Source organism: Ctenopharyngodon idella, chromosome 12, assembly GCF_019924925.1.
Source record: "Ctenopharyngodon idella isolate HZGC_01 chromosome 12, HZGC01, whole genome shotgun sequence".
Lineage (NCBI taxonomy): Eukaryota > Metazoa > Chordata > Actinopteri > Cypriniformes > Xenocyprididae > Ctenopharyngodon > Ctenopharyngodon idella.
Window position 1 is genome coordinate 15,349,354 of NC_067231.1, and position 19,761 is coordinate 15,369,114.

Consider the following 19,761-nt stretch of genomic DNA (forward strand, 5'->3'; position numbering starts at 1 on the left):
TCCCCTTTGCTTAAAATATATCAGTATTTTTGACCAATAAAAAAAAAAAAAAAAAAAAAAAAAAAAAAACTCACTTGCTTATGATATATTATCATATATTCTCTAAAAATAAACATCTTATTATTTTATGTAATTTTGCTTCTCAAGTAACTTGTTTTAAGGCTGGACATTTTACTGGAAAACAAGACAAAATGACTGATAAAGTGATTTTTGCAGTGTAGAGGTAAGTAGAAGATGGAAGGATTTGGAGGCCCCATTTCCCTCTTTCTTTCACTCTCCCTCTTTGCATGTCCTTACTTGACCCTCGTGAGTGGAGCTGAGGAAATGTGGGGAGAGAGAGGGAGGTTCTTACATAATGGGTTTATACGTGTGCAGTTATAAACACGTGTGTGTGTGTGTGTGTGTGTGGGAGGAGGTAGAGAGACAAACAGACAGACAGAATGGGGATGTGTCAGTCAGTTTCTGTGTGTTACAAGCAAGGCAGTGTAAAAGCCAGGGGGTCATGATCAAATATACCTGTCTATTTTTTTATTTTTATTTTTTTTATTGCTAATAGGACATAGAATGTGATCAGTTGTGGGATGCTTTTTACTTCTTATAAACCTGAAATCTATTTTTATACAATATAAATTTAAAAAAATACTGACTGCAACTTTAAATAATGAAACTTATATATAGCATGTGATATATAGCAAATGATAATTTGCATTATATTAAGAATGTATTAAATAAATTATATTGTATTATCTATTTTTATACAAAATAGATTAAAAAATATTGACTGCACCTTTAAATAATGAAACTTATATATAGCATGTGATATATAGCTGAGACTTTGTTTGCATTATATTTAATGTATTAAATAAATTATATTGTATTGTATGTATATATTGTTATGTGCTATTCACAGTCATGACCCAGGTGGATTACTGAAATAAAGTGAGAAGGATTCAGCTGGCCATGTAATCTTAACACGTTGGCCACATGAGGCAATCCGCTCCATGACTTTTTGTAGGGTACTTCAAACAACAGAAAAAAAGAAAAGAAAATAATTACTGTGAGCACCTTTAAAGGGTTAGTTCACCCAAAAATGAAAATTCTGTCATTAATTACTCACCCTCATGTCGTTCCACACTCGTAAGACCTTCGTTCATCTTCAGAACACAACATTTTTGATAAAATCCGATGGCTCAGTGAGGCCTCCATTGTCAGCAAGATAATTAACACTTTCAAATGCCCAGAAAGACATATTTAAAACAGTTCATGTGACTGCAGTGGTTCAACCTTAATGTTATGAGGCGACGAGAATACTTTTTGTGCACCAAAAAAACAAAATAACGACTTTATTCAACAATATCTAGTGATGGGCGATTTCAAAACACAGCGTAATGAAGCTTCGAAGCTTTACGAATCTTTTGTTTCGAATCCGTGGTTCGGAGCGTGTATCAAACTGCCAAAGTCAAGTGATTTCAGTAAACGAGGCTTCATTACGTCATAAGTGTTTCGAAACATTTGAAATTTCAATGGTTCACGTGATTTTGGCACTTTGATATGCGCTCCGAACCACTGATTCGAAACAAAAGATTCGTAAAGCTTCAAAGCAGTGTTTTGAAATCGCCCATCACTAGATATTGTTGAATAAAGTTGTTATTTTGTTTTTAAGGTGCACAAAAAGTTTTCTCGTCACTTAATAACATTAAATTTTAAATATGTCTTTAGGACCTTTCTGGGTATTGAAAGTGTTAATTATCTTGCTGGCAATAGAGGCCTCACTGAGCCATCGGATTTTATCAAAAATATCTTCATTTGTGTTCTAAAGATGAATGAAGATCTTATGGATTTGGAACGACATGAGGGTGAGTAATTAATGACAGAATTTTCATTTTTGGGTGAACTAACCCTTTAAATATGAAGATGTGCATGTAAATCAGTATGGACCTGCTTATTTGTCAAATGATTGCTGGAATGAGAAAAGTGTGATTACTGTATGTTCAGCTCCATTACAGCATATGAAGTTTCAGTGTCTCTTCACTCTTGATTACAGCATTAATGCCTCTGATAACACTTATCTAGTAGGTTTACCTCTGTTTATGAACACCTCAGCAATATATTGGGTCCCATTTTCTATAGTGTCTTCACTACTTAATAATGTGTAAATTAATTATTTAATGCAATGCTCTTATTGTGATTAAGAATGTTTTACATTATACTTAAATATATATATATGAAATACCTACATGTATTTACAGCTGTAATTAATTTCTGTAATTACATCTATAATTACACTGTTGACCCTTCCCTTACACCTAACCATACCACCAAACCTGTCCTAACCTTACAAGTATCCCACCTCAATAGCAGCAAAAGTGCTTTGCAATACAATGTGAACACAATAAGTACATTGTACCTAACTTTTTTATTATTATTATTAATTTATTTTTATGTAAGGCCATAGTAGAGGCAGAGGCCTGTTAAGTCAGACATAACAACACTGGCTCAACCAATGGTACGAGCTTAAGGAGGAGCTACCCTGTTTGTCTGAAAATATCAATTGAGGAAAGTGTTTGGAAAGTGTTTAGCAGTGCAAAAATGAAACTTGCAAAAGAGAGAGAGAGAAAGAAATGGGGAGAGCACCCTGGGGTCACAGTGCTGTATATGCAATGTTTTATTGATTAAAGACTTATTAGAGATCTCAAGAATGTTTCTGACTTAAGCAAAAGTTTTCTTTCAATCTCCATTTAGTCTCATTCCTCTCTAAGAGAAGCAATTGAGGTATTTTTTTCTTCCTTATGGGAAATTTCCCTGCTGCTGAGTGGAAAAATTCTGTGGAAGTGGAATATGAGGAAGAGTAAGAAAAACATAAGAGCAGCAAAGACATGGGATGAGAGGGCGGATCCTCAATGTACAGAGTCAGATGGTGATTGGCTGGGCAGAAAGCTGCCTTTGTGAGGTCACTGCCTCCACAACAGCTTCCACCCACAATGGAAATCAAGCTGTGTGTCCAGTCAGCCAGGACTTTTCACAATGAGTAACAACCATTACTAGAGTTTCAGTCAGCAGCATCCTGCAAAGACTTACAAGTTTTCATGATTTCATGAGGAATATGATGAGGAAAGAAATACTTAAAGGCATAGTTCACCCAAAACTGAAACTTCTGTCATCATGCACTCACCCTCATGTCATTCTAAATCTGTATGACTTTCTTCTTTGGAACACTAAGAGAGAAAATTCTTAGTGTTTTTTTTTTTTTTTTTTTTTTTTTGCCCATAAAATGCAAGTCAATCACCAAAATTATTTGGTTACAACATTTTTTGAAATATCTTCATCCGTGTTCCACAGAGGAAAGAAAGTCACCCAGGTTTGGTGACGGTGAGCAATTGAAATATAATTTACGACTGAACTATCTCTTTAACTGAATCAATCTGAATGACTGTTTATTTATTGTCCTATCAACATGTTGTGTGCTTAAGTATACTGTGATCATAGAGTTAGTTCATAAATAATGACCGTTATATGATCCTCTTGTTTAAAAAAAAAAACAGCTTGGACATTCTGCTAGATAATGAGTATATGAAAATCATACAACATGAGGATAAAAAAAATGATAACAGGTTTTTGTGTGTGTGTGTGTGTGTGTGTGTGTACTATCCCTTTAAAGGCCGGGACACACCAACCCGACGTCAAAGAACTAGCGGCAACTAGCCTCAGGTCGGCTGCGTCGGGTAAAAAATATGTGCATGAACACACTGAAAGAACTTCCGCCGACTGTCAACTAGCACGTGCGTTCTGCGCCTGCGTATAAGGAAGAAAACAGTATATTTAAGCAGATATATTTGTCTATAGTCATCATTCAAAAAGGGAAAGCGAAACTAAGACTGCATGTAGCCTATACAAACCAAAGCAGCGCTTGCTTACCGTTTTGAATATCAATCATGCTGATCACGTTCTTAATTACACTCTGCTCATGTTATTATGAAAAGATTCGTGCATTCGAGTGCTCAGGTAAGATGGCGTAAAATTGGAACAACCTTCTGTCTGTGCCGTCATGACTTATTTGCTTGCTTTCATAACTTTTGCTTCTCGTGAACTGACTCGTTTGCTATAGCTAGCCTACTGAACAGCCAGTCACAGTTCTCCCTCTCTCCGACGACCCGACGCCGATTCAACATGTCGAATCGGCCGAAAAAAGCCGACGAGGACCAACTTCAGCCGACGGTGCGGAACACACTGAGAAAACTTAGTCGGCCGACGCACAAAAACTGCCCGACGGCCGCCCGTCGGCTTGGTGTGTTCCTGCCTTAAGGCCCCTTCGGTCGGGGGCTGTTTACATGACACCATTTTCAAATAAATTGTAAAACTTTTTATGCGTTTTGGCTGTTCATTTACACAACAACTGTGTTTTGGGGGCCTGAAATGGTAAACTTTTGAAAACAAGTTTCAAAGTGCAAGTTTTTGAAAACAATACCTTTATCATCTCCATGTAAACAAAAAATGTGGATTTGTGAAAGTGGCGATGGCATGCACATGCATATTACGTGTTTAGTCTATAGGCATGCACGTTTGGTGGAAATGCTCTGTAAAAGAGCGCGTACTGCGCAGTTGCGTAGTCTTTCTTTACAAAGTGACATCGCCAACTACTGGCCTGGCATGCATAATACAGCGTTTTTAGTCGTTTTCGTGGATCCATGTGAACGGGGATCATTTTGACAGTGTTGTCATCTAAACAAAAGAAAAAACGTTACTGTTTTTTTTTTTTTTTTACTTTGTTGTCGTGTAAACCTACCCTATTTTAAGAGAACATGTGAATGAGAATGAAAGATTTCATCAATAGCTGACACAACATCAAAGCTGAAAAGTACAGATAGTGTTAGGAAAATACTAAATGAGAAACATATTTCTGTATGAGACTCTTCTTGCAATACAATAGAGAGTCAGGAACAAAAAGAGAGCTGTACCTTGTAGAAAAGTGCACTCAATTCAAGTACAAGCAAATAAAGAAAGTGCCCAACTGAACAAAACTTGCTTGTAAAACTGAATAAGCCAGACACACTTACTCACACCAAGTATTTGATTGTTAATCTGAGATCAGTCAGTTCGTAATTCCACTCTCATATTTTATAAGTGATCTGTCATTACTATCCTTCTATACAGTGAGTTGTCAAGCCTGTTGAACAGAGAGCGTAAAATGAAAGAAGGGTGTTTATGAGAAGTGAGCAGACTTTAAATGAGTCTATGTAAAAATCGACATCTGCAGAGACTCTCTATGACTACTGGCTCTCTGACAACCCCAGTCACAAGCCATAACAGTTGCCATGCCTTTGTGCTGAGGACAATTAATCAGAATTCCCCTTCAACCAAGGGCAGTTACACTCCCTTCAGTCTTGGCACGCGGCGGACATCACAACCCAGGTCCTCGGAGGAATGATTTGTCATCAAGTGCTTTAGGAGTGTTACAGCTTTTGCTGAGTGATATCAAAAGAACCAATACGTCAGACTAAATTCTTGCAAATCGAAAATCCTGCGACCTTGGACGAACTACAGTACGGCCAGAACAGGAAATACAGGAGCTACTGTATAGGATAATAGCAAAAACAGACCAGGGAGTCCGGGATGTAAATTGAGTCACATATTTATTACATAAATATATAGTAAAATAGACCAGCGACAATTACCATAAAAATATCTTCCTTTAAAATCCTGACCATAAACAAAGAGTTTGAAAATCACACATTGACATTGACAAACACGCTGATTGTCTGGACCTGTCGAAAACAGCCCACCACAAGAGAACCTGACATCACACCACCCAAAAATCTAGGACTGACAGGTGCAGGGGGAGGGTGGGGTGGTGAATGGGTGGTCGGCGTGACGGAGGTGTGGTGGTGGTGGTGTGAAAGGAGATCACAGTAGATATTCAGAGGTTTTTTGTGTATTTTTGTCGAGATATTCTGAGTTACGCATGTTTATTTGGCCCAGAACTTGCATAAGCTTTGCTGCACCTCCATGCTAGGTGGGAATGGATCCTAAATACTTTCCTGAACCTGGTCCACTGAGCTGAAGGTTGAACCATGCTGTGCTGAGACTCTCAGAACTTTATCCGCTGAGCTCTGTATTGAGTGCTCCTGCAAAGCAGCTTCACATTTGATCAATTTCCTGCACTACCTTACGTCTTTATCTGCATGATAACCCCAATAACCGCTCAAGCGATGTGACTAGATTCCTCAAGGCCCTGTACAATTACATAGTAAGTGTAGCCCGATAACGCTGCATAGGTTAAACAGACTCCCAGCTCTCTCAGCCAATCATCTGCAAGCTGGCCTCTGATTGGTCAGGACCCCTGAGTGACTGCAGACTCTACTGTTGTGATGTTTCCCAGTTGAGTTTTTGATCACAGTGAAGTACTAGAATTCGTGAGTACTAGAATTATTCACAATAGCGTTGTTGAAGTTGTTGTTTTTCCCAGAACCACAAACGCACCATTTGCACAATGTTTCTGTTAACAGTAAACAGTACAATACAAAAGATCTGCATAAACACAGATTTAAATTTGGATTCATTTTTTTTTTGCAGAAGTGACACCTGGTTTGTACCTTCCCAGCAGGCCCACACTTAATCGATTTATTAAATAATTAGGCTGTTTTGCTTTCAGCTGCCAATTTCAGCTCCATTTAACACATTTTACCATATTTAAATTCATTCCGCAGATTTACCCCAAAAAGTAGCACAGAAATGTGCAAATTCCATCTGGGCCTACGTATAAGGTACATCATCCAAGAGCAGCTGAACATATGGAAACTGTGGCATGTGGCCAGTAGACCACTGAGATGGAAAACTAGCAAAAGCAGTACAAACATGACAGCAAAAACAGACATGCACATGTATGTTAGAGCCCAAAGGGAGTATTAGTTGGAATAGAGAACAAGAAAAGACATGGACCCTTTTGTTTGCACCTGGATCACAAACTAATTTTGCAGAATGTCCAAATAGAAACACTGTACTGGAAATATCCTGGCAGAGAGCCTTTTATCTGTAAATCTAATTTATTGTATCATGTATGTAGATTTGGAACCATCCAGTGTGCAAGGAGGGTTATGTCCCGCAAGAACCAGCACAGACGCTGGAGAACCTCACAAGTTAAGGAGGAAATGGGGAGGTTCGATTGAAGCACCCTTTGAGGCCTTATAAGCAAACCTGATCAAGCCCGCACTCAAACCACTCAATTTAAAACATTGCATAAGCATACATGTAGCTGTTTTATTGCATAATCTATGTATATTCTTGTGAGGTCATTAAAACGTCTCCTTGAACTTCCTTATGTTTGGCAAGATACATTCCTTGCTGTCATGCATAACTTTTCTTTTTAACTATCTCCAAGAAATGACTCTAAAAGCCACAGCATAATTCCACCAGCATATCTAATCTCAAAACCCAACCAAACTGAAAAACTCCAGTGCAAAACGTATTTGGAATGGCATTTGGTTTTGTGGGTAAAGATATATCTGAGAAATCAAGAAGGATATCACTTCAGCCTCCCCTAACCACTTGAAACAATAAGCTGGGCCCAGGAGAAAGGTCTGATTGCAGGTCTGATCTCTGTGTGCACTCAATAAACTGCCATTTTGACACTTGATATTGTCTCTGGAGTCTTCAATAGCGCTAAATTCACCCAAAAAGGCTCACAGCTGCAAGAAATAAATAATTTTAAAAAAAGAAAAACAAAAATCTTCTGTATACAATGTTTTTTTTATTCAGGCCTCAAAAGGTGCAAAAAGGCAGGAGAACTGAAAGGCAGAACAGCAAATCATGAAGCCTCATAAACAAACAAAAGCCTTTAAAATGTATGAGCTTTTGTCTACAACAATCAATACCTTCACTAGCTTATGACTAAATCATATTCGACTCCAGGAGATACTAGAGAAAAAGAAAGATAAAATGAGCAGTAATGGGGATGGATGGGACTTATTTTCTGCTTTTTATACCCAAGACACAGAAATGTGATCCAATTTGACCACACTGTATCCAAAAGTAAACACTTCAGAATTTCATTTTCTACAGGGGGCCAATCAAACTTCACTGCGGTGCTTCTGAAACAAGCTTGTTATTAGAAGATATTATACTGGCTTTCAATTTTTTCAATGCTGCTGATTCACTTATTGCAGTTCCACATTGTTAAAGCTTATAATATGTACAGGGAGAACTGAAAGTCCATTCAGATTGATTGCAGTACAGGAGTTAATTGTACCTTGTTGCTGCCTGGGCCGCTGAATGTGGAGAGACTTACTCATAAAAGCTTATAATGGAATAGTTCTAATGATTGACTGGAAAAGAGTTAGTGGTTACGTACTCACAAGGTCCAAAATCACCATAATTTTATTTTAAAGCCTGACTGTTGTGTTTTTGATTTTTGTTTTCACCATTTACATCCTTAGACTAAAGACTACTACACTGCCTACTTGTACCCAGGGAATTCAAATATTATTTAACAGTACCGTCGTGTCTAATAGTGGCTAAAGTGAAGTTCTACTGCTGGCTACAACCCAGTCTTATGAAGCATTCAGTTCTGTCACAAACTAGAGTGGTTTATGTCTCATCAGGCACATCCTGTAAGAGAAGCTGAATGAAATGAACATGTGGAAGCTTTGGCAGCTGGTCATTGGAGCGCTGAGAGGAAACAGCACTAACATGACAGCAAAACAGATGTGTGTAGGTCTGTTAATGTCGATAGAACTATGAAACCGAGATGGCCTTGATACATGAACCCTTTTGTATAGACTTCGGCTGTTGGGACGCATTTTATTTTATGTATTTTATGTATTTTTATTTTAAAAACGTCCAACATGAACGTAAACTACATGTCTTTAAAGCAAACCTGAGCACGATTTAACCAAAAGCACCCGTTGTGAAACCTGACAAGCGTTGCATAAGAATCCCTTTCTTTGCATAATATTACCATCACAAATGTTCATGTGTGATTGGCTAAATACGTTTGTGTGCAACTAGTGTGCAAACATTCCTTTCTGTCTCTGCATATTCTCTCATGGCTTGACAGAATCTTCTCTGTACACAATACCAGCAGCCTATTTAATCTGACTAAACAGAAAATGTTCAAACTAAACTGTCATACTCTGAGGCAAAAGGAAATTTGGATGACAGCTAATTTACAGGATGCACTACCATTTTAGACTTGCATAACTACTTGAAACAACAACAACCAAAACCCAGAGAAAGATGTATAATTGCCATATTGAAATGTACCAGGCACAATTTTGTTTCCTATTATAAACTGCCAAAATATCTCTCCAAATTTAATTACATCCTCACACTCCATCAGTGTGCCAACTTAAAACATGTGCAACAAAATCAAAAATTCAGAGAAAAAAGACAACTAATGAATGGGTTGTGAATGTGAGCAAGCGAGAGTTAGAGAGTAAAAAACTCCATTAGTAACGGGAAAATCATTAGTGATTCTATTTAAAGATGGACCTAAAAACAAATGATTGACCTCATTTCGCTCTTTGCAGTTCTCCACTTCTCCTGACACCATATTCTCACCATGAACCGCTGCTCTTCGGAGAAATATTAATTGCAAATATTTGCTTCTATACTGCATCAAAAGAGCCTCAAAGTGTGTCCAAGGGATCAGTCAGCAAATCTAGCCACATGGTCACTACAAAAAGCAAACACACACACACACACACACACACCAGCAGACACATGACAGCACAAAAGAAAAAAAAAAATTCACAAATTCATTCCAACATCACAGTGTCAAGAGCAAAAAATGATGGTTATTATCTCATTAAACAATCATTTTCCATTTAAAGTTAGTCTTTTACCTTTAGCTAAACGTGATGAGAATATCTTTTTTTTCTTAGAAAAGTGCTATCATGTTTCACTCCCATATTAATGTATTGAGTAACTGTAATTTGTTCACTTATGTTAAAGGTGCACTTTTTATGATTATAAAAGGACACTTTTTTAAAATACTGAATGTGAGTGAGTCATCTCACAGTCTCCCATATTGAGATCACATGACCAGCTACAGTAAATGCTAACCCACCTGTTATCATTCATGACAATATTAGCATGATACTTCATCCACATCACTAGGTGTCAGTGTGAATCCAAAAGGACATTACATAAGCGCTACAGAAATAAAAAAAAAAAATGACTCGGTGCACCCTTAAGTCAGTCAGGTTTGACTCGGTATGGTTCCACTGCATGCTTGTGTATCAAAACTATGCTTTGCAGAAATATGAAGGCTTACTGCTTTAATGTTGGTGTGTTCTCACCAGGTTTTCATGACCACCTTTATGAGCCCCAAGACAGAGTGCAGGAGAAATGTGTGTGTATATGACAGAGATAGAGAGACTAATGAACAATAAAGAGAAGAAAACCACAGGACAAGAACACTGAAAGCACATCTTCAACTCAGAGAGCAAAGAATGATGAGCTAACAAAAATAATTTTTCAACATTTATTTAAAAAAAAAAGTTTGTTATATTTATTTATTTATTTTTTTTGTCTTTTTTTATTTTGTTGATACCTGAGAGAATCCTTCAATAGCTTTCCTTTCCAGTCTCATTTAAAACAGCTGTGGTGTGGACATCATCCCCGCTCTCTGCTCACACTCTCATGGCTGGGTGCATTTCAGAAATGAGCACTTCAACATATACATGGTCACAATCTAATCAAATCAAGATACTCACATTCAGCTTCAAAAGAAATGGCAAAACTGAGGGCTTTGACATCACAGTGCTAAGGGCGGACTCAAATATTCAAAAATAGTGTGATTCTTTTTGTTTAGATGCGGTTTCGCATACTGAGTTTACGGATCTCTCAAGTACATTATAGCTGAAGTGTGCGATTTCTGCACCACTACTAGTGTTATTAAATGGAACTGCAGGTTTCCAAAACACTCCTCTTTTTTGCTATTGGCTGGGTAATACTTATAGCCCCACCTCAAACTCACACCATTGGTTGAGCTGTTGCCAGGCAGGTGAAATGTTTTGATAGCCCCTCAGAGAGACACGATGCATCAGAAATCGCATACTAAGGAGGTACTGCATTTGAATTTGAATATACTTTGCGACCGTTAAAAAATTACGCTCTATATATTGTAACTATGGGTAGTATAAATGAAATTCGGACTTACTACATCAGCCATGTTGTTATTGTCACGTGACCTACAGTACCAGCGTGAACTGTGTCCCTTCACTTCTATTCATATATCCCCTCCTGTGGCCTCATGTGATAGTAAAGTGTCCATCAAATGCACACTTCAGAATCTCGGCAGAAGAATTACGTCACCCAGGGACTTTTCGCCTACTAGTATTTGATTTCAGATGAGCGAAAGTGTTTACGCTTTTCAGTGAAATCAGCCTTCAAATGCCATACTTAGATATTTCTCTGTAAAGTATGTTTATGTTAAGTATTTTAACATAAAATTAAATGATTTTGTATATTAAAGGGTTAGTTCAACCAAAAAAGAACTTAATTAATTAAAAAATTAATTACTCATCCTCATGTCGTTCCAAACCCTTTGACCTTTGTAAGACCTTTGTTCATCTTCGAAACACAAATTAAGATATTTTTGATGAAATCCAAGAAGTATATGACTCGTCCATAGACAGCAATATAATCAATACTTTTAAGGTCCAGAAAGGTACTAAAGACATCATTAAAACAGTCGACGTGACTACAGTGGTTCAACCTTAATTTTATGAAGCGACGAAAATACTTTTTGTGCGCAAAAACAAAACAAAAATAACAACTTTCAACAATATCTTCTCTTCTGTGTCATTCTCATACGCTGTTTACGTCCAGCGCTTCCAGGTTCTCCGTCAGAACGCTGACTCATTATTGGCCGGCTCCTGCTCACGTGATCAGCTTTGGCCAATACTGAGCCAGCATTCGGACAAACACAGAAGCCTTCACTGTGCTTACCGCGTCAACTGTGTAAGGATAATGACAAGGAAGAGAAGGAATTGTTGAATAAAGTTGTTGTTTTTGCGCAGAAAAAGTATTCTTATCGCTTCATAAAATTAAGGTTGAACCACTGCAGTCATGTTGACTGTTTTAACGATGTCTTTAGTACCTTTCTGGACCTTGACAGTGGTGGTTATATTGCTGTCTATGGACGAGTCATATACCTCTCGGATTTCATCAAAAATATCATGCTCCGAAGATGAACGAAGGTCATTACAGCTTTGGAACAACATGAAGGTGAGTACTTAATGACAAAAATTTCATTTCTGGGTGAACTAACCCTTTAAGACAGTATTTTAACCAGAGAATGACACACTTCAGCTTTAAAACAGCCTGACAGTCAGTATCACTGCTAAATGATTCAAGAGGCGAGAGAATTTAAACCCAAAAACATTTCTTGGTTGACAAAAGAATATTAATGATGTTTCAATCACTAATGCAGATCTGCTTTGGTAAGTATGAATACAAAGTTCATTTTCATTTTGAAAGTATGAAATGGTGTTTTGCTTTCTAACAGGTAGTACCAATCCACCGAACCATGAGAGCATTCGACGCAAACACATACATAGAAACACAAATGCAGTCTCTCGACAGCGGATGACATCATTGGAGATCAGTGGAAAGTTGAACTAGCGCCCTCATATGTTCATGAGGTTTGACAAAGCAGGTCTCAGGCAGCAGTTATGGTCTTCCTAGACAAACCGAATGAGGCTCATGCAGTAGCGGTGGGTGGGACTCTGGGGGTAGGGAGTGTTTAGAAACAGACATGTCCGCTAATCAGGGCTCACTGACACAGCCATTATGCTATCAGAGGGTTGAGCATTGCATAGACATTCTTACTTCTGGCCGTTTTTCGTCTTTCTCTGAAGAAAACAATAAGATAACACACAAAATTTGGTAAAAAAAGGGCGAAAATAAAAGTACACCACCACCAAAGTGAAACAAAACCAGTATCTACTGTTCTCCTCTGAGGAATCTGATTGGCAGTAGCGAGGTCAGCTAAGTGCTTCTAGGTACCAGACCATACCCGTCTACGTCTCTACCAGCAATCTGACCTAGCGAACGTACGTCTAGCTACCCTGTCAGAAAGAGCGGTTTGAGTGCGGGGCAGAGGGTTGCGGAGGCACAGGGTTAGATTGTTAATTTCATGGGGCACTTCTTCTTCATATTTGTATTGAACATGCACATTTGCGAGTGCACAAAGCACACATACAGATGTGTGAAGCATTTACAGAGCTACGTAAGCAGGTTTCCTTTACAAAAGCGGTTGGATCAGCCGGCGCACGGGCTGTGTTCTGGCCACGACATCCAGTATGTGACGGTTGCATATGGTTAACACATAGTGATTTAATCTTTCAATATCTTTTCGTTTTGTATTTACATCCTTGGTTATGGCCAAAAAACTTGTAAAAGTACAAAAAAGAAAAATGAAACAAAACAAAACACAAGTATTGCACCTTGAAGTCGGGCAATATACGCTCAGTAAGCTGTTTGTGTAACATCATTTTGACAGCACTGTCCACTCTTGCTGGTGACCTGAAGTGAGGTTCTAGTTCCCGGGCTCGGTTCCAGCCCAGTCCTGTCAGCTACATTCAATACCATGAAGCACTCTCTGTTGTCACAGATGCACACGTCTCCCTTTCCAGCCTTTCAGCCACACCGCATCCCATCCGCTCCCATTACGGCCCGTCGCATCAGCGCAGGTGACGGCATTCGCGGACATAGGCGAATGCGTGCAACTGGTGCAAATCTGAAACAGATGGGCTTTCGAGGCCGAAGGAGGGGGCCGTGTGCTTCCGCGATCACATGAACGCTCAAGCGCACATACACCCCATCGTACAGTTCAACACGTGCACTGGACGCACTTTGACACAAGTGCCACGCAGATAAGCTCTCCTCCCAAGTTCATTTAAGCTTTGTGTTGTGTGAGGTATGAGTAGATTGTGTTTCAGTTTTTTTTTTTTTCAGTTTCTGTTGCATTATTTCTCATGTTTTTTTTTTCTAAGTCTTCTTTCTTAAAAAAAGAAAACAAAATATAAAAAGAAAATATTCCTGTTTCTTGTTGTAAATTCCTCTTGATAAAAAGACGAAGGACAGATACACAGACAAACAGAGCAGTCACTTATCATTACAAACTATAGTGAGGTGAAAAAAAGAGGTGAAATTCTCTAGTTTACACTGCACGCATGGTCAAAAAGTGACTACGGCTGTTGTTTTTCTCTCTTACATAAAGCAGTTAAGAATCGAAAACGAAAACACACATTTCAGTTCAAAACAAAAAGAAAGAAACGAACAGCTCAAGCTCCGAGATTTGAACTCTTTGTTCTGGAGTCATCTTTTTATTTGTTTTCTGGGTTTGTAATTCTTTTATAATATCTTTTTTTTCTTTTTCTTTCTTTCTCAAATAAAATTAGAAGGTAAAGCAGCATCAAACCCCTGCGTTCACTCAACCAACCAATCGGAATCGCTGCGGCGTCACTCGTATTCCAAGATGGAACTCCATACCGGCCCTTTACGGAATGCTGACAGTTCCTCTCGTTCTGATTGGATGCCTTCCTTCGCAACCTTCATAAAGAGCAACTCCTCGTTTTGGCTCTTTCATTCTGCTGCTCCCCGTTCACATTCATTCGGTGCTGCCATTCTTTTGACCACTCCTTTGTCTCACAAAGGAAAGGCCCGTTTCTGTTGGGTGTTCGTCTCGTGCCACTTCTGGCTTTGAGAGGGCGGGGACAACGGTCTGTTCATGAACGTGTATGTGCTCCGTCAGTCGTTACTGAGAAAAAAAACGAGACCCGGACATTGCTAGACTTAATACTGACTCTGAAGGTGTGCTCAGGAGCACATGGAGGTGTGGCCTCTGTTTGACAGAGAGGTTGGGGGCGTGTCCTCAGAAAACATGCAACTGAGCTGGAGGAGCGGGACCCATCATGCCTTAGTGCAAAAACTTAAAAGGTGCCAGGGGTTGAATCGTCTCTGAAGATTTGGCTCTTTCAAAGCTAAGTGCTCTCATTCAACTGCTAGTTTCCCCGCTTCCCCTGCCCCACACTGAAGAAACCAGCCGACCCCTCGCTCCACTTTACAAATTACTGCTTGGTATTGAAAAGGAAACAGCGATAGACCCATTTGGTTCAAGCCTGGCCACCTCGGGTCCTTCATCTATAGTTCTCTCCATGGCTCCTCTTTGTAGTCAGCGGCATGTAGAGTTTAGTTCGCCGTCTGCTGAAAACTAGCTTCCGTTTTGACGGAAATCAAAGTGACACTTGGTCCCACATGAAAAAAAAAAAAAAAAAAAAAACAAGAAACAAAAAAAGCCCATCCAGAATTGTTTTTTTTTTCTCTCAGCCCAGAGAGAAGAGACCTCAGAGAAATCTGACAGGCTTTGATGAGGAATGGCAGGCCCTCCTGTCTACAGTGGTATTTCAACATAACTGAGAAGAAACTGTGTTTGTGAGTGTTTATTTCCTGGCTGTCAGTGTGTGAGAGTACGAGTGTGTGTAGGTGTGTGTAAATGTGTGTGTGTGGCTGAGGGTAGCTGCCCTGTGTCCAGAGGTGAGGTAGAACCTGTCAGCACAGAGGCAGTCATGGAGCCACAGCCAGCTGGAGGTGTGCCCACATTTGAGGTAAAATTAAAACAACACAAGGAAAAAACATCGACAACAGCCAGTCCGCCATGGGCCGTCAGGAGTGTGCGCGTGTGTTCGCACAGACCGGGCAACAGTAGCATCTGAGCGGAACACAGATGGGCTGGACTGAACTCTCAAAGCACTGCATGGGAGTCCAGAACTACAGCACTGCAGTGCATACAGTAAAATGAGGCATTCGAGTTTTGAGGTGTGTGTTTTAGTACGTTTGTGTGTGTGTGTGATGGGTCTGGGAGTATGCTAATACTGTCTCCCTCCCGACACCTGTAAAACACAAATCAGCGTGGATCGGCGGTGTAGGGGCGCCTGGATTTCTATCTCTGTGACTTTCATGGGACAAAGAGAGGCACGCAGAGCCCTCAAATAAGCCCCGAAAATGGCAAGAACGAACCGTTCTTGAAAAGTTGGTGAGCGGCACCCCTGAAAAATGGCGACCGAGAGCATTTGAACGGTCCGTGTCCTACAGAGAAGGGAGGGGGGCATATTCTGGAAAGGTCCCAAATCATTTTAAGTAGCTTTATTTAAATATAGCACCTGATTTGGTTCAAAAATGTCCTCCCGCTCCATACACAGGCTCAATATCGAAGAGAATCATGAGGTCTATTAAAGAAGCTCCACATTAGCGCGGAACTTGGTGTAACTACGGCATGTGAACATAAGATACCGGCGGTTAATCTCGCAAAAATGCTGAGATTTCGATGACTGAAATTAACTGACCACTTCACGACCTGGCGGAGGAATCTACATGCCAGCTGCCATCCAGTCTTAGCAGAGGGCACCTCCAGTGGTGGCATGACAGTAGTGCAGTCTCTACGTGTACAAATGCATACAAGCTCATCGGAGGATTCGAGTCGTATAAGTACTGCACCTGTAAGCACACTTATAAGAGTGTGTGTATGTGTGTATATTATGTGTCTAAGGTGTTGATAAACCAGTATAAGACATCATGCCGAGACAGAAGGGCCACGCATGGGGAGTTTAGTGGATGAGGAAGGGCTGAGTTTTCTGCAAAAAGCCAAAAAAACAAAAAGTTGTTGACTTAAGCCCCCATATGAAAGCCTTTCTGAAGATGACCCCTGCCAATGCAGCTGCTGCTGGTGAGTTTGGTGCATGGAGGGGGGTGAGACGGGGAGAGAAACACGGGTTACGAAACGTTCCTGATTCTCCTGCCGCGGCTTGCCGGGACGTCACACATCCTGATCCTCAAAGACCTCCAGGAAAAGTGGGGGGAAGAGTTCAGTGGGGCATTCCACCTTCATGTGCAGGAAGCGGCTGGCGTGGCAGGCTCCGATCATGCGCAGGTCCGTCACCTTCATCAGCAGCTTGGGCCAGAAATGGGGAATGTTGTGCTTGCGATAGTTGATGTAGTGTTCGAACGCTAGGAGGTACATCTCTTGACACTTCTCGATCTTCTCCACACATGTCAGGCCTGTGCGATCTGAAGAGACGGACCAGAAAAGATGCAAGGACAATACTTAGTATATGACCAATTTAGGATTGTAGCAAAATATTTTATTTCAAAAACCATCTAGTTAGGTTTCATATACCTTTACATACTTCTACCACTACCATATTTACCAAACGCCATGTTCCAGAACCTTGCTAGCTGTCTTACTAGCAGTGTTGTTATTGTTATCAAAAACTAAAACTATTAAACGCTTAACTGAAAAAATCTAAATATTAGGCATAAGAAACTTAAAAAAACAAACAAAAAAGTGAACTAGACTACTAAAATTACTGAAAAATTATAACAGTATATAAATAATACTAAAATACCACTGCTTACTAGTCAGCGTTCTTAGGTATCAAATTCACAATCCAGATGTGAAGTATTATAAAGTTTGATTCAAAGCAAAAAGTATCAAAAAATAGATTTTTATGAGGAAATATACAATAATCAAATTAAGTACTGTGATTGACAATAAAATATCAAAAACAATTGATATATAAATATTAATTAATATTATATGAATATTAATTAATATTATATATATGCTGACCAGGCCTGTTGCCAAGGGGGGGCATTAGGAAGCAGTGCCCCCCCAGATGACACAACGTGCCCCCTAAATCGTATGGTCATTCAGCAAACTTACGATAAAGATTTATTTGGATTTGGCCATTCACGTATTCCATAACGGAATATCTTCAGCGGCATTTAGCTCACAGGAACACTATCTCTACAATGGTAACTTTAAATAACACATTAGAAATTAGGCAGAGTGTGTGTAAGGCTAGGCACACACTTAAAACTGAAATTTTCTCACTCAAACCACTGCATACCTGCTGCTGCTTCTGATTGCTTTTAGATGTAAAAGCTGCACATAACTACTGTTCTAGGATCAGTTTTCATTGTAATATTAGCATATTGGCAAAACACATTTGTCAAATGATCCAGTGCGTATCTGTGTTTGCGCTCTGAAGAACAAGGCTTTTCAACATGTTTTTGCAGTGTTGAGCAAGGTAGCCAATCACAAACATATCTGTTGATTTCTTGAATGCAGTGACCAATCAGAAATGTTTAAGTTAGCACTGAACAAAAACTCTGGCGTTTTGAGCGGTCAGTGGATTCTGAGTTCTGCACACTGGCAAATATCCCCTCATTATAACAGTTATGTAAATAAGAGATTCATTGTTCAGTTTCATTTATTGTTACAGAACTTCTTGAGATTGCGATGAACTAAGATGAGTGAGATTTTTAGTGATTATACAGGAAGTGCCCTTGCGTGCTTTCTGTCAAATCTTGCGTACGTAATCTGTTAAAATTAACAGTGGTTTGTAAAAATAGACGTTTTATTATGATGGTGACTGATGAATATTTTGAATTTGCAAAATATATTTGAAAAATACTATATAAAAATTAATACTGCAAAATAAAATGAAAGTCTTATACCAAATTGTAAAAAAAAAAAAGTTTTTCTATGGAGAAAATGAATGGGTTTTTTTTTTAATCCCAGATCCCGACTGTTACAGGTTTGATGATTTCGCTCCATCTAAAGGACAACTGTTAGGGCTCAATCCTTAGCTTTGAGCCCTGGGTCCTATTTCGAGTTTCAAGCATGTTACCACAGAAGGCAGCTGCCTATGTAGGCAGCAGACAGCAAGGCAGCTCACTAGCTTCAGGAACAGAGCCTAACATTCATCTCAAATGCATTTTGCTGCTTCTTGCTGCTGATCCAGTTTTGAGATTTCTCTCACAAAGGCTGATTTTGGTATATGAGCAGGATTACTGTAATGAAGGTGTCCCCTCTCACCTGAGCTCATAAGCAGCACGGCCTGCAGCAGGGCCACCTCTGTATCATCCAGGTTGAACTGAGCCAGACTCTTGCCCAAGTCGAAGATGGCGTCAGACACAACGCCCAGCCCTCCATTCTTAAGCTGCTCTCGTTTGACAGCCATCTCCCCGCTCAGGGTCAAGGTCTCGCTTTCTGGGTCGTATCGAACTGCAGCTCGTAGGGACATAATCTCCATACAGCAGCCCTTCAGCAGGATGATCTGATCCTCACAAGGCAGCTACAGAAAATACAAATCACATGATTGCATGATGCATTTCAAATATTGTTATTGTGTTTGTAAATTGATTTAAAAATGAACACAATTCAGTTCACATGATTTCTGATTCTTTTTATATCCTTTTTTATTTTTCCCAAAAATATGCCAGTATAGGTTTCAGTATTGACAATGATTAAGCTTTTTCAATTTTTCTTTTCTTTTCTGACTTTTAGTATTCAAACAGCCCAGAATGAAGTAGTTATACATGTCAAATTGATAGTTTTTTTTAAATTATAGTGTTAAACTGATTTACTTAAATGCATACATTAATGTGTTAACTTTTACAGCCCTAATTATGAAATAAAGCAGTGGTCAGGAACCTACAGTATGGCTTTTGCGATCCACACCTGTGCTTAAAAAGAAATATTAAAAGCGCAATAAGCCACAAAAGAGAACTGAATCTGCTACTGACAGAATGCTTTCTGTGCGTGACAATCATCATCATGTCTTCAGTTGCGCACCTAAATGGTCAAATACACACAGAATTATGTCAAAATGCCCATCCTTGGCGAGTATTCATGGAAACACAGTTGACGTAAGCACTGCGTGGTGTTTTTCACAAGTAATATTTACAGTGATATAA

General features: G+C 39.4%; 1 protein-coding gene across 3 annotated transcripts in view; it reads right to left on the reverse strand.

Moving 5' to 3' along the window:
- Positions 1-13,315: 13,315 nt before the first annotated feature.
- thrab (thyroid hormone receptor alpha b) overlaps positions 13,316-19,761 on the reverse strand; it is a 152,091-nt gene continuing 145,645 nt past the window's right edge. For all 3 annotated transcript variants that reach the window (XM_051914948.1, XM_051914949.1, XM_051914947.1), the window contains 2 exons: positions 18,881-19,139; positions 13,316-17,067 (listed from right to left, as the gene is read on the reverse strand). In XM_051914948.1, coding sequence (XP_051770908.1) covers positions 16,817-17,067; positions 18,881-19,139 — 510 coding nt within the window. In that variant the 3' untranslated portion in view covers positions 13,316-16,816. The remainder of the gene's footprint in view (positions 17,068-18,880; positions 19,140-19,761) is intronic.